Below are 15,083 nucleotides of genomic sequence, written 5' to 3'. Positions count from 1 at the left end.
ACATTGAAATATTTTTTCTCTGTATTAACTTATTTTGACTATTAAATTTACATCACACAAAAGAAAAATCATAGAATTATCACGGATGAAATATATAATCATAGATGGACTATAATAAAGAATGATTTTAATTGATAAAAAATGGCCACCACAATCTCGAATCGGTGGAGTACATTATATACTAAAATTGAACTTGTTGGTTTACATTTTATAATTATTTTAATACACAAATAATAACAAATCCAACCTCTTATTTTTTTACAATAATTATTTGTTGTATTACCTTTGATCTTTTTTTTTGACAAAAACCTTTTATTTCTTATAACAGTAACTTTTTATTTATTTATTTACAAGAAATGCTCATCATATATTTTTTTTTTTTTATTTTAACAAGGACCTTTTTTTTTTTTTACAAGGAATACTTGTTGTATAACCTTTTTCTTTTTTTTTTACAAGAACCTTATATTTTTTTACAATAAACTTTTATTTTTTGACAAGAAAAAGAAATTTTGTTGTATTACTTTTTTTTTTTTTTTACAAGAACCTTATATTTTTTTTACAATAAGCGTTTATTTTTTTGCAAGAAATTTTTTTTTTTTGTATTACCTTTTTGTTTTTTGACAAGAACCTTATATTTTTTTTTAACAAAAAATATTTTTGTTTAAAAAAAAACTCTATTTTTTTTGTAAAAAAAATTATTTTGGAAAAATTAATTTGCTTGTGAAGGAATGATGGCCACCTGGGCAAGAATTGATTATACGACGTCCAACGTACTAAAACAACACTCTAACCATCATGTCAAATGTTAAGTTGTGATATAAAGAAGTCACTGAATAAGTATATCATACTTCTTTCTGAGCTATTACCTTGGCGCAATTGTCATACATCGAATCCACATAACAAATTTGGTAAGGACAAATAGTCTTCTGCTACCAAAGTTAGTCGTGTGCGAAACGCACGTAGCAGTGTGGGTTTGTGATGGAGTACGTGTTTTTGACAATGGGTGCTCATTATAAATTTTCATTGTAACTCAAAAATTTACAAAAATGCCCCTTGTGACTCATGACGTCATGCGCATGCACAGAACTGGGCGAGTCATGACGTCATTCAGCGATTTACTATATAGAATCGCCGGTTCTTCTCTAGAATCAGGCGATTCCCAATTTTACAAAAGAGTCGGCACGGAATCGGTCGATTCGAAAATTGACACGGGATGACTAACTCCCGGTTCGAATCGGCCGATTCCGTGCCGACTCGGTGATTTTTAAACCACCGGTTACATGCAATGAAAGCGATTCAGCTCTTTCCTTACCAAGCACGGAAAACAAGTTTCGTATGAAAGTCAGTAGGTCGACCGACCATAGGCTTGGCGTGCCCTGATCGGACTAAGAAGGCCTTTGCCCAAGGCTGATCCTAGACCGATCAAGACCGGGCAGGGTTTGAAAAAATTCAAAATAAAATAAATGAAAAAACAAAAGAAAAAAGAATAGTAGAGGCTCAATCACACCAGCCCAACTAGGGGTAGCAATGGGTCCATCCAAAATTTGGACCCATACCTAGATCTGTCAAGTTTCGAGTCTAGTCATTGGGGCTATCCGATCTATTGCCACCCCATGGCTACGAGTTTTTCTTTTTTTTTTTGTCCTATATTTTTTTTTAATGATATATCCTATGATTGTGAGCTTTTTTTTTTTAGGCTAATAATACCCTAATAGTTACCAATATTGTGACAATATGAACACGTCGTTTGGATATTTCGAAATATATTGTCTGTGAAATATATTACGGGCCTAATACATTACTGCGTAATACATTACCTGAAAATAGATTGTCACTGTAGTATTTAGATGCAACTTGGAAAATACATTGCTACTGTTTGGCTATGTCTAGAACAAATATGAGAAATGCATTACCATTCACATATGAAAAATGTGGTTATGTTTGGCTAACATGATTAGACTTTGGTTTCAATATGATTGGTCATTGAAATAATATGATTGGAATAACATGATTTTATTGTGATAACTCTTATTTATATTTAATTTTTATATAAATGTCTCTCTATATATAATTTCAAATAAGCAATAAATTTATGATACCAAAATCAAAATCTTTATGATACAAAGTTAAAAAATGGGAAGAAGTTTTATTAGTAAACTAGAAGGTTTGATAATTACAGTAGAAAATTTTGAAGCATTGGAGGAGACTAAAGAGGTATCTTATTTTAATTGAGGTTTTTATTAATCTCTCAGTGAAATTTTTTATTACGATTGTATTGTGTAATTTCTCATTGATTAATCATTATTATTTTTGTTATTTTTGTTTTTATGTGATAGCTGATGACGGGCTACAACTCAAATTGGGAATATAGGGATGTAGGATATTTTTTTATTATGATTGCACTAGAAAATTATCCCTCGTCAAATTCTACCACTGTTCAAATCAATTTAGATTTCTCCTTATTCTCATCTACCAATTATTAAAAAAATTTGTTTTTATATGAGAGTCAGATGAGAATTACAACCCAATTCTACCACTCTTCAAATCGATTTATATTTCTCCTTACTTTCACCTACCAATTATTAAAATTTTTTGTTTTTATAGGTGAGTCAGATGAGAACTACAACCCAAATTGATGATAAAATGATATAGAAATTTTTTTATTATGATTGTAGTAAAAAATTGTCCTCTTACCGCTGTTGAAATCAATTTAAATTCTCTTTTTTATATCCCCTATTTTCACTTTCTATTATAATGTATGCGTGAGAGAGTGTATATTTAAGAGAGAAATATTTTTCCAAGTGGGGATAGATCTGAGAGACACGCGAAAGATTTCCAAATATTCTTCGTCAATCTGTTAATAGATTTTTTACTTCTTTCACCCCTCTTACGGCAAAATGGATTTTGTGAATGCTTAATAGATTTCGTGATTTTTGAAAAAATCTCGAATAATATCTTTTTATTGTTACGTATTAGATTTCCATGTACTCAAATTGGCTGTAGTATGACTTTTAAAACACAAGATTGCCATCAAATAACCTATAACTACAGGTACAGATCGGGTTCGATTAGTCCTGGTTAGATCATTGCCAGCCTTTTACCATTGTCTGTTGTTGGTAGACCGTAATTTTTTTAAGTCCTTACCGAATCCTCACATTTCATAACCCACCCAGACCCTAGTTTTGAAAGGACGGGGACCGGGCCACGTACCTCCGAATCGCATATACCACCGACCATGACTGCCGTTCGTAAGGGTACTCTCGTCAGTTTTACCGGGATAAAGCATTACACCAAAATTTACTCCCGCTTTTCAAAAAGCGGCCGTCTTTTCTTTCCCATAAAAATTGCTCGCCTTTCGTCGTTTTCGAATCACCAGTGCTGCACATTAAGGGCGGTCTAATCCAAGAAAAATAGCTTCTTTTTTCCAGTCACCTATGGCGTCTAAAACCTCCATCTCTGAAATTTTAGCCGGATTTTTCCACCTTTTCTTCTATTTTTCAACTGTTTCTGCGCTTTCCGGCGCCATAATCGCCGGAAATTCGACATTAAAGAGCAGGAACGGGACCTTCGAGCTCGGCTTCTTCAGCCCCAATGGTGGTTCGCTCTGGTACTTGGGTATCTGGTACGGCGCGATCCCTATCAAAACCTACGTTTGGGTAGCGAACAGAGAAAACCCCATTAAAGACCCAAGCTCTGCAACTGTAAAACTGATGGCCGGGAAGCTTACAATCTTTGATTCGGGTAATAACTCGATTTGGGCCACAACAAATCATGACAAAGCTTCGAGGACGGGGCTCTTTGATACAGGAAACCTGGTTCTGTTTAATAGAAAGAGGGAACTGGTTTGGCAAAGCTTCGATTACCCTACTGATTCATGGCTTCCTGAAATGAATTTTACGGTGAATCATAGCTTAGTAAGCTGGGAAAGCCCCACCAATCCGGCTGCTGGAAAATATATTTTCCGGCTAAAGCCGCTAGAATACGGCCAGTTTGTTCTCTTGTATGAAGATAGAGAGGTTTACTGGACCTCCGGAAAATGGAATCGTAATTCATTTTCCGGCATACCAGAAATGACAGTGAAGTATATCTACGATTTCAGGTTTATGAATGCATACACACCTAATGCTTACTTTGTGTATACAGAGCCAGATCCAAATCTCCGGCCATTTAGCCGATTTTACATTGATTTTTCAGGCGTGATGAAGCAGCAAACATGGTCTTCTCAAATCAATAACTGGTATATGTTTTGGTCTAGACCAGAGAACCACTGTGATGTTTATGGAATTTGTGGGAAAAATGGGTTTTGCATCGACCCAAGTGGCCGGAAAACCTGCAGCTGTATGGCGGGATTCTCGCCGGAAAAAATTTCCGGCTGGGATTCCGGTGATTACAGTGACGGTTGCATACGCGACCACTCTTTTGAATGTAGTGAAAACGATAAGTTTGTTGACATGGGGTTAATGGCTTTCAGCTCAAAGGCCACTGTGTCATTCTCTGGCGACCCGAAAACTTGCCGGGAAAGTTGTTTGAGAAATTGTTCTTGCTTGGGTTTCACGTACAGTGAAGACATTGCTTTTTGTGAAAATTTATACGGAGGGTTTTTCAATGTGAAGAACCTGACCTCGGGGTCGCCGGGAAAGGTACTTTCCGTCAAGGTTTCGCAGGATTTCTATATAACTTCCGGTGAAAACTGCCGAAAAACCAGTCGTACTTTGATAGCAGGTCTCTGTGCTCTATCTTTAGTTATGGCCGGAGCTTTGATTTTACAAGCCATTATTTGGAAGAGGAGGCGCTCAAAAAGGAGAAGAATGGCTGATATCTCAGCCTCAGGTCTTAGGGTTTTCTCTTACAAAGAACTCGATACTGCAACTCGAGGGTTCTCAGAGAAGCTTGGCCATGGCGGTTTTGGTGTGGTTTTCAGGGGTGTTTTGCCCGATTCTTCCCAAGTCGCAGTAAAACGCTTAGAGAAACCAGGAGTTTCAGGCGAGAAAGAATTCATCAATGAAATCCTCACCATCGGAACCCTGCAACACGTTAATCTAGTTCGACTTCGAGGTTTTTGCTCTGAAAACTTGAATCGCCTTCTGGTCTATGATTTCATGGTGAATGGTCCATTAAGCTCTTATTTCAATCAAGAGTCAACCAAAACCCTAGACTGGGAAACCAGATTCAAAATAGCTTTAGGTTCAGCGAGAGGAATTGCCTATCTCCATGAAGAGTGCAGAGACACCGTAATTCACTGTGATATCAAACCAGAGAACATCCTTTTGGACCATGATTTCACCGCAAAGGTCTCAGATTTTGGCATGGCGAAGCTTTTAGGTCGAGAATTCAGCAGAGTGGCCACCACAACAAGAGGAACCAGAGGCTATTTAGCACCGGAGTGGATAGCTGGTCTTCCCATTACTTCAAAAGCCGACGTTTACAGCTACGGCATGACGCTTTTGGAGATAGTTTCAGGTCGTCGGAATTTGCAGAGTGATTTTCCAGTGAGTTTGCCAGCAAAGGAGTGGTGTTTTCCGGCATGGGCGTCGGAGAGGGTGGCTGAGGGGGAGGAGGGAGCGGTGGTGGATGGAAGGCTGGGGTCGGTGTTTGATAGGGCGGAGGCAGAGCGGTTGTGTAGGGTGGCGGTGTGGTGTATACAAGATGAGGAGAAAGAGAGGCCGGCGATGGGGGACGTGGTGAAGATGGTGCAGGGGACAGTGGAGGTGAGGGTGCCGCCTCAGCCGCGGTCGCTTAAGGCGCTGGTGGCGGAGGAGGAGGTGGTGAGGGGGAGTCCAGGGTCAGAATCCTCATGCTCTGTGTAGAGAGAGAGAGAGAGAAAATGGTGCTGGGATAGTGGTGGCGAGAGAAGGGAGACCAATCCTAGAGAGAGAAAGAGAGATTTTAGAGAGAGAGATCCGTGTAATTGGTGGAGAGATAGAACCAGGGAGGGAGAGACCCATCCTAGAGAGAGAAAGAGGAAGGGGGAGAGATTCTAGAGAGAGAAAGCTAAATGTGATTGCTGGAAAGAGAGAAATCCAAGCCACCCATCTTAATATTGTGACTGAAAACATGGATGGAGAGAGAGAGATGATGTTTTTTTAGAGAGAGAGAGATGATGTTGTTTAGAGAGAGAGAGAGAGAGAGCGTTGAGAAAAAAAAGAATATGGTTTTTGGGTGGATTGTCCATGGCGTAAAGGAGGAAAGACCTGCGCTTTATTTTGCCGCCATCTCCCATTCTAAGAATGGGTGGAAGGCTTTCAGCAAGTTTGATTTATTTGTAATATGTTGTAAGAAGGGATTTCCTTTTGTTGTTTTTCATTCGTGTAAGATTCGATAGGAGGGATTTTGTTAGTAGTTCCAAATTTCTTCCTTTTTTTTCTTTTATTTTTTGTGGGTGGAGTAAAGTTCTTTATCTTTAAGAAAGATGTAAACTCGATTGAAGTAGACTTTGCTCTTTTTTTTTTTTTCTTTTTTTTTTTTAAACAGTAATTTCATTGGGAAAATGAAAAATTACAAAGGCAACCAGAGAAGAAAGAGGGAATGAAAAATTACAAAGGCAACCAGAGAAGAAAGAGAAAGATGAGAAGGAGAAAGAAAGAAAAATAAGGAAGAAGTTAGTTTCGTCAGTGCGTAAGTAGACTTTGTAGTTTTTCTAGACTTGTTTTTTTTTTATTTGATGAAGTTTCTACAAGGCATAGGTTTTATGAAAACAAAATAAAGCCTAACCCAGAGTCTTCGTGAAGTACTTTCGGCAACATAATTTCATGATAGCTCTGAAATCAATTTTCAACATCACAATGAAATTTGAAACTAAAATAATGGTGAACACTTATTTTTAGGGCAAATGGATAGTTTAGACCAATGCTATAAAATTTGCTTCGCTTTGGTTGAAGAAGTCGAAGCCTTCGGATTTTGGGCATAAACCGAATAGAAGTGAAGCCGGGTGCTGTTGTTCTGGTTAGATTCGGGCCGCTTCGGGTTTTTTGGCCAGATTTGGGATATGACTCGGGTCTTCTTCTGGTTTGCTGTGGCCAGCATAGAAATAGTTCTATAAAAGTATTTTATTTTATGTTTTATTTTGTTTTATTTTTTTCATTATTTATATATATATATATATATATATATATATATATATTATATAAATATTTAATTTATTTATATTAAATTTAAAAAAAGCCTGAAATCTTCTATTAAATTGGCCAAAGCAAAAATTTGTTTCATTTTTTTCACCAAATCGAAAAAGTGAAGCAAATATGACAACATTGGTTTAGATGATTTATTTTTGTAGATTTTGAAATCTTTTTTTTTTTTTCACAACCATAATGTTCAAGATGAGATGATCGATTTATGAGGTTTTTCAAAGCTTGAATTGCAATTTTGATGAGTTATGAAGTGATCTCTATTTCTTTTGATAGGGTTAATTTTGGGCGTGGTTGGCTAATCTTTACAGAGCACTTATAATACGCTCCCTCGGGAGCATAGTATGTGTTTATTTCCTCATGAAAAATACCTATTTAGGATTATTATTTTAGTCTAAAATTTTGAATATCACATAAGAATTATTAGATGATTAATTTCAAAATAAAAAAGGAAAATTATCAAAAATATTTACCTTTTGTAAATTATTGGAATTTGTTTTTTTTTCAAATCTTTTAAGACCTCATTTCTACTCCATATGGTCACTGACCATATACCATTTGCATTTTTACGCTTAAATTACCCCCTCACGGTAGTAAGAGTATAGTTAAGGTTATTTTAAAGTAGTTTAAGAGCATCATGCTCCTACTAGAACCACAATAGTTTTTTGGGAAAATTTTGTGCAGCCTCTTAATATCTCATCATATTTTACGGTAGACGTTCATTCTATTTTTCTTTCAAGCGGTATAAAAAACTTTCAAGTATTTTACCGTATCCTTTCATCTCTTCTTTTCCACGTTTATTCACTTTTAGTTAAAAAAAAATTAGCTTTAACAAAGTGTTTTTTTTTATTTCAATTCAAAAGCTTTCTTAAAAAGTGTAAAATAGGGTTAAAAAGGTTTTAGGATTGAGATGAAATAAAACAATTTGTTGAAACTAGTTTTTGTTGTCAAAAGTGAATAAATGTGAGAGAGAAGAAATGATGTTTTTGATAAGGTAAAGTACTCGAAGATTTTTTTTACGCGGCTTTAAAGAAAAATAAGAGGAGGGTCTACAGTGAAATAAGATGGATAATTAGAAATAAAATGGATAATTAGAGGTCCGAATGATATTTTCCCTAGTTTTATTTTTTTTTAAGCTTATATATCATCACAGTAATTTTTACGCTTAAATTACCCCTTCACTATAATTTTTCGACCATGATGGTTGTTTCGTCGTACTTGTACAAACACGATAACTCAATTATTATTTAGAGTAAGAGTGACAGCGAGGCATGATAAAGGAATTTAGAAATATGCCTGAAAAGTACAAGGGTATTGGTTTTTATGATCCTGACGGTGCTAAGTGGACTGTGAACAACATAAAGCATCACGGTACAACATTACCATGATGGTTTCAATACACATCAATGGTGGTAAAGCCATCACAGATCTCTTACAACCTTCATGGCCTAACATTACCGTGAAGGTTGGCATTTTAGTTACAAAATCACAAACAGTGATGACAAGGGATATACTTTTCTTCCCCTCAAGTCGGTTCCTAAAGAATTGTTCTTTACCCATTTTAGAGAGCTTATGTTCATTAAAAAGCTTCGGCCTCATTGTATTTAAAAAGCTTCGGCCTTATTGTATTTACTCTTGGTCAGCCCGCTGGAGGGTTGAGTTAAGCTTAATTTTGATGGTAGTGTACACCCGAATACTTAGGAATAACAGTATTGAGGTTCTTTGATCTTATTTCAAATCCTTGCATGCTTTTGCGATCAACGAAACTGAACTATGAGCCTTAGTGTGCTAAGGCTTGATCCAGTACATAACAAGGTTCTCATTGAGGGGGACTCAACTAACGTCATCAAATGGTGTTGCAATCCAGATTGCACATATTGGAAACTCAGCTCAATCATGGACGCCATTATTGTCGCCCGAGGTCTATTTCTACTATGTCCGTCGTGGTTTTCAATGCGGATGCCCATGCCTTGCCAACCATATTATGCTTCATCCTTAACCCTAATATTTTCTCTCTCTTTTTTTTCTTTATTCTTCTTCCTTTCCTTTTTTTTCATGTTTTGTTTGTTTTGTAGTACTTTTATTACCTTAATGAAATACTCCTAACATTTCAAAAAAAAAAAAAAACGATACGGAAATGAATGCTGTTTTAAAAGATTTGGGGTTTTTTTCCAAGAACCTAAAAAAAGGGATACTTTTTATAATTTCCCAAGAAAAATTTTGCATTGTAAGTTTTGCGACACTTAGTTCTCTGAAAAAATTGGATAGTCTTTATTCAATCTTAGGTTTTTTGTTTTGTTTTTTGAAAAAATATCTCTATACATCCTATTTTAAGGTTTCATTTCTCAATAGAGTAAGGGTTTGAAAATTTATTGAGGCATAGAGATTCTCAGATAATCAGTCTAACCCCCTAGACCAAAGTTTACCCTTTTGACCACTATTTTTTAACCCAAACAAAAGTAATAAGGATGCTCATGTCTATTCCTTTATAAACCCTCCCTATAACGAGTTTTTCCCTCTCTAGGAAAGGGTTGCAAGAGAGATGGGCTAGAGAAAGAGAGAGAGCTTTGGGGGAGAAATAGAGGGGGAGAGAGAGAATCTCATTATAGAGAGTGTCGTTTAGACAGGAAACGATACAAGCATACTTTTTATTTTATTTGGGATAAAAATGACGGCCAAAAGGAACAAAGTTGATTTATGGGATTTATGGGGTTAGAAGATATACTATGTGGGATTTCTATACGACAAAAAATAATTTCAAACTCTTGGTCTGTTAGGAAATGGAACCTTGAAATAGGTGTACGGGAATAATTTCCCTTTTTTTTTTGTGGTATATAGAGAGCTTATTTTGGATAACTTTTGTATTGAGATAAGTTTATGGGTTGCATATATTGCATCCCAAAAATTTGATATCTAAACATATTCTTAGCATTTGCTATACCCAAGGGAGTAAATGGATGGTATACTCTTGCAGAGTAGAAAATCTTAAAAGTTTGAATCCATTGCCCCTCTCCCATATGCTCTTACTTAGTGAAGAAAGATGGGGTTGAGGTCATGATGGTAGTACTATTTGTACATCAATTAAAGTCTAGACTTCTATTATCACTTAATACATTAAAAAAATCACTGACAATTTGAAAAACGGGTAGGGGCTCATTATCCCTATTAATTATCAAAAAATAAATAAATAAATTAACAAAGAAGAAAAAAAAGGCTGGGAGGGAAGGGAAATGGAAAGTAGGTAAAAGATGACTATGTGATTGATCCGCGTGCTCAATAACATAGAAACGTGGGTTGGTAAAAAGGAAAAAGTTTACATAGCCTTGATGCTCAAAACAATCAAATTAGAGCCCACATCAAAAATTTCAGCAGAAGTGGTTGTTTTGATGTCCAAATATTATCTAATTGACCATCTCAACATAAGGATGCATGAACATGAGAAAAAAATAGATTTCAAGTTTTAGAAATAGTACATCTTGTAACGCATTTTTGAACCGATAATTTTCAAGATTTTCAAGTTTTCTTATATATGCTCGATCTACATTATTTTTTGAAGCTTTAAATTTTTATAGTTAAATATGAAAATATAATTTAAGGCTATTATAAAGATTTTCAGTATTAAAACCACATTTCTCGATACTATTTGAAGGTTGGCTTTACTTTGATTATTTAGAGCCTGGGCTCAAGTGAAAAATAGCCCAACTTTTAGTCTAAATTTCGGCAAACGCTATGAAAGTGAAAAATAACCCAACGAAATCTCGAGAAAACTTATCCAAATAGCTTTTTCGAGTCCTCTAAAATAATTAACGGAATGTTTTTTTTTTTTTTGAGTATGCTTTTTAAAACGAGAAAAGTGAAAGGAAGATATGATTGATGTTCCAAGTATGAATTCTTTAAAATTTTAATTGCAGAATAGTGGATTATTATTATTATTATTATTTTTATTGCCAAAGATAATAAACTATTGTGGGAGTAGCATATCCATATACTCCGTCGGATAAACCCGCAATTGGAATTAATTTTAGGATCTTAAATATTTCCTAACTTTACCCTCTATGCACTTGAAAAAAACAATATCTCAAAATTGAATAGAGACCTTTCAATTTTTAGATGTTGAGATCCAAGTGTTAGAAATCTCAAATTTCAAATTTTTTTTTTTTGAGAATAGTTATCTAATAATTCTTAAGTGATTGTCAAATTTCAGATTGAAAGAATCCTCTCAAATAGTCTTCTAATCCAGGAAGTAGAAATAAACTATGCTCTTGACGGAGTATACGTGGTAGCAGGTTTGGTTAAAAAACGTTGTTTCATAATCTCCCCGGGAAAGTCTTGGAAATGAAAAGACGGACAAATTAAAATGGACTAACCTTTTATGCGTGTGTATATACAATCCACTATTCTAAAATTAAAAATTGTAGAGAAAATTCATATTTGGAACACCACCAATATTTTCCATTCACTTTCTCGTTCTATAAAGAAAAACTCCTAAAATTCAACTAATGTTTTTTAGTGCGTGTATGTGTGTGCGCCATATATGAATGGTGCCATTCGGTCTGACCAACACACCTGCAACCTTTATGCGGCTGATGAAAGGGTCTTATTTGGATGAATTCATCATGTTCTATGACAACTCCTGGGAGGAGCATTTGAAACACGTAGAGATTATTTTAGAAGCTGTGTGTGAGAACCAGGCTTGTACGGAAAAAAGCAATATATATATATATATATATATATATATATATATATATATATATATATATATATATATATATATATATATACACTACGCAACGTTATAGGCTAAAATAAACAGTGATTTCGACTATGTTCATTACCATCTAAAGTTCATTGTACAGTTACAATTGTCCGTTAGTGTTTCAATTTTAATTTTTTTTACAAATTGAAATGATCTGAGATATGGAACGTGTCTTCATAAAAAATAGGAGATTCTAATAAAAATATAAAAGTAATAATTCGTAAAATATAAATTGACAAAAATACCCTTGAAAATTTATGGGGGTATTTTGGTCAACTTATATTTTGTGAAATATTTTTTTCATATATTTATTAGATGTGCCTCACTAAAATGTACATACTCTTCAAATTTTAGATTATTCTGATTTATATAAAAAATTAAAAATTGAAACACTACCGGATAATCATGATCATGCGATGAACTTTAGACGGTGATGAGCATAGGCAAAATCACTTATCATTTTCTCCTATAGGCATTGGGAAGACTTTTCCTATATCGAAAATTGTCTCATGCAGGCTGGGCAACGTAACTTTAAACAAGTGCAAAACATCCATTCTAAAGTTGGATGCAAGTAGGTGTTTTATCTAAAAACAATAGAAACTAACGGTCCAAATGTTTTATTACTAGAATTATTATTTCTAGTTTTTAACATATATTTATTTTTTCATATTCATGATCTCCATGTTAGATATTACATGTCCTTAAAAATTAAGTAAAAAAATCAATCTAAAAATACATTTATTAGCAAGCCGCACAGAAACTGAGTCTTATATATATAGGTGTGGTTTGTATAGAGCGTAGGCTCTAAACTATCAAATTAGAGCCTACCTTCAAATAGTATCAAAAAATGTGGTTTCAATATTGAAAATCTTTGTGATAGACTAAAAATATTTTTTCATCTTTCTTTATAAACTTTAAAACTTAAAAAATAGTGTAGATCGATATATCCATGAAAACTTAAAAATATTAAAAATTGACGGTCTAAAAATACGTTATAAAATACCCTATTTCCAAAACTTGAAATTTTATTTTTTTCTCATGTCAATGCATCTTGATGTTGAGATGATCAATTTGAGTATCAAAACAACCTCTTCTAGTTTGAAGTAGGCTCTAATTTGATTGTTTAGAGCCTCGGCTCTTTATAAATTTTTCATATATATATATATATATATTATTTATTTATTTATTTATTTATATATAAGGTTGCGGTTTCTATAAGGTTGCAACCTTAAACAATCCAATTAAGGCGCATCTCCAACAATGAATCTCGGCCATCCATTTGGTGAATTTCAAGATCTAGGCATTAACAAATTAAAAATCACTTTTTCCTTTTTTAGCATTATTATCCAATGATGATAACGCAATGTAAAAAATTTTGGGAATAAAAAATCCTTCTAAGGCCTATATCTAACAATCTCAAAAAAATGGACGGCTTATAGTAATTGGGCTAGAATGAAAACTTTCTAGAGCATTTTTTCAAAATTTTCTTTTACTGATTGTTCTTCAAAATGAAAAAAGTGTACATTTAAAAATTCACGTCAAACAAATGTCTCTAAAATAGTTTTTAAAGATGGTTGCATTATATTACTATACAACCATTGCATGAAATCATTCCCCTATAAATATATATATATATATATATATATATATATATATATTCTACAAAATGCTTATAAGCAAAAATAAACAGTGATTTCGTTTACCCTCATCACCATCCAAACTTCATCGCACAGTCACAATTGTCCAGTACTGTTTAAATATTCATTTTTTTTTACCAATTAGAATAATCTAAAATTTGGAGCGTGTATAAATCTTAGTGAGGTGCACCTAACAAAAATATTAAAAAAATAATTCTCAAAATATAAATTGATAAAAATACCCTCATAAATTTTTGAGGGTATTTTGATCAATTTATATTTTACAAATTATTTTTTTCATATTTTTATTAGGTGCGCTTTACTAAGATGTACACATGGTCCAAATTTCAAGTAATTTAAATTTGTAGAAATAAACTAAGAATTAAAATGCTACTAGACAATTGTGACCGTGCGATGAAGTTTGGATGGTGATGAGGGTAGGCGAAATTACTGTTCATTTTCGCCTATCGGTATTTTATAGTATCTTCATGTATATATATATATATATATATATATATATATATATATATATGAAAATTCTTTCCAATGTTCTATGGGAAAAAATAAATAATGATTTCGCCTATCCTCTTCACTGTCCAAATTTTATCGCACATTCACAATTATTCGGTAGTGTTTTATTTTTCATTCTTTTTCTACAAACGGGAATAATCTAAACTTTGGAGCGTGTGTTCATAAAAAATAGGTGAATCTATGAAAATATCAAAAAAATATTTGACATGAAAATAATTGACCAAAATAACCTATTCAGGGGTATTTTGGTTAATTTATTTTTCACGAATTATTTTTTTTATATTTTTATTAGGTGCTCATCACTAAGATGTACGCACACTTGAATTTTCAGATCATTTCGATTCGTAAAAAAAAAAAATGAATAAATGAATTACTTCCAGACAGTCGTGACCATGCGATGAATTTTGGATGATGATAAGGATAGGCAAAATCACTGTTTATTTCCCCTATAGGCATTGAGAAGACTTTATAAGGGTATTTTAGATAATTTCTATCATAGTTTTCTGTAGTATTTGAATTTTTAGGTTAGGCAAAGTCACAATTTTTTGTAGTATTTGAATTTTTATAATTGTTGTACTAAACAAATTTATTTAAAATTTGGGTCGTGTGTACATATGATCAAGTCTCACCAAAATAAAATATTAAAAAAATATTAGTAATAAAATAACTTGATAAAATTGCCCTTGAGACTTTATAGGGGTATTTTACATAATTTTTATCATTCAAATTATTTGTTTTTTATTTTATTCATGTGCATCTCACTAAGGTTCATACACCTACAAAATTTACATCATTATGATTTGTAAAAAAAATATTAAAATTCAAACACTATCAGACATCTATGATTTTGTGATAAACTTTGAACGGTGATAAAGCCGGAGGTAAAGTACTGCAGAACTTCACCTATGGGCGTTTTGTAGTGTTTATATATATATATAACAAATATAACTATCTTCATGACTTTTTGACTCGAAAATTTTTATAGGGAGGGAAAGAGAAGTCAACATCAGCCAATGGATATAGTTCTTAACCAAG

The 15,083-nt window shown here is 33.4% G+C and overlaps 1 protein-coding gene across 1 annotated transcript; it reads left to right on the top strand.

Annotated features, from left to right (window-relative positions):
- Positions 1-3,408: 3,408 nt before the first annotated feature.
- On the top strand, positions 3,409-6,429 carry RLK4 (receptor-like protein kinase 4). Its single transcript, XM_006827467.4, has one exon. It carries the CDS (start codon positions 3,435-3,437, stop codon positions 5,805-5,807), a length of 2,373 nt encoding a protein of 790 aa, XP_006827530.1. The 5' UTR covers positions 3,409-3,434; the 3' UTR covers positions 5,808-6,429.
- Positions 6,430-15,083: the final 8,654 nt, after the last annotated feature.

This window comes from Amborella trichopoda, chromosome 7, assembly GCF_054954075.1.
Source record: "Amborella trichopoda isolate Santa Cruz 75 chromosome 7, AtrichopodaSantaCruz75HAP2 v2.0, whole genome shotgun sequence".
Classification (NCBI taxonomy): domain Eukaryota; kingdom Viridiplantae; phylum Streptophyta; class Magnoliopsida; order Amborellales; family Amborellaceae; genus Amborella; species Amborella trichopoda.
This window is presented reverse-complemented; position numbering and strand designations above follow the sequence as displayed.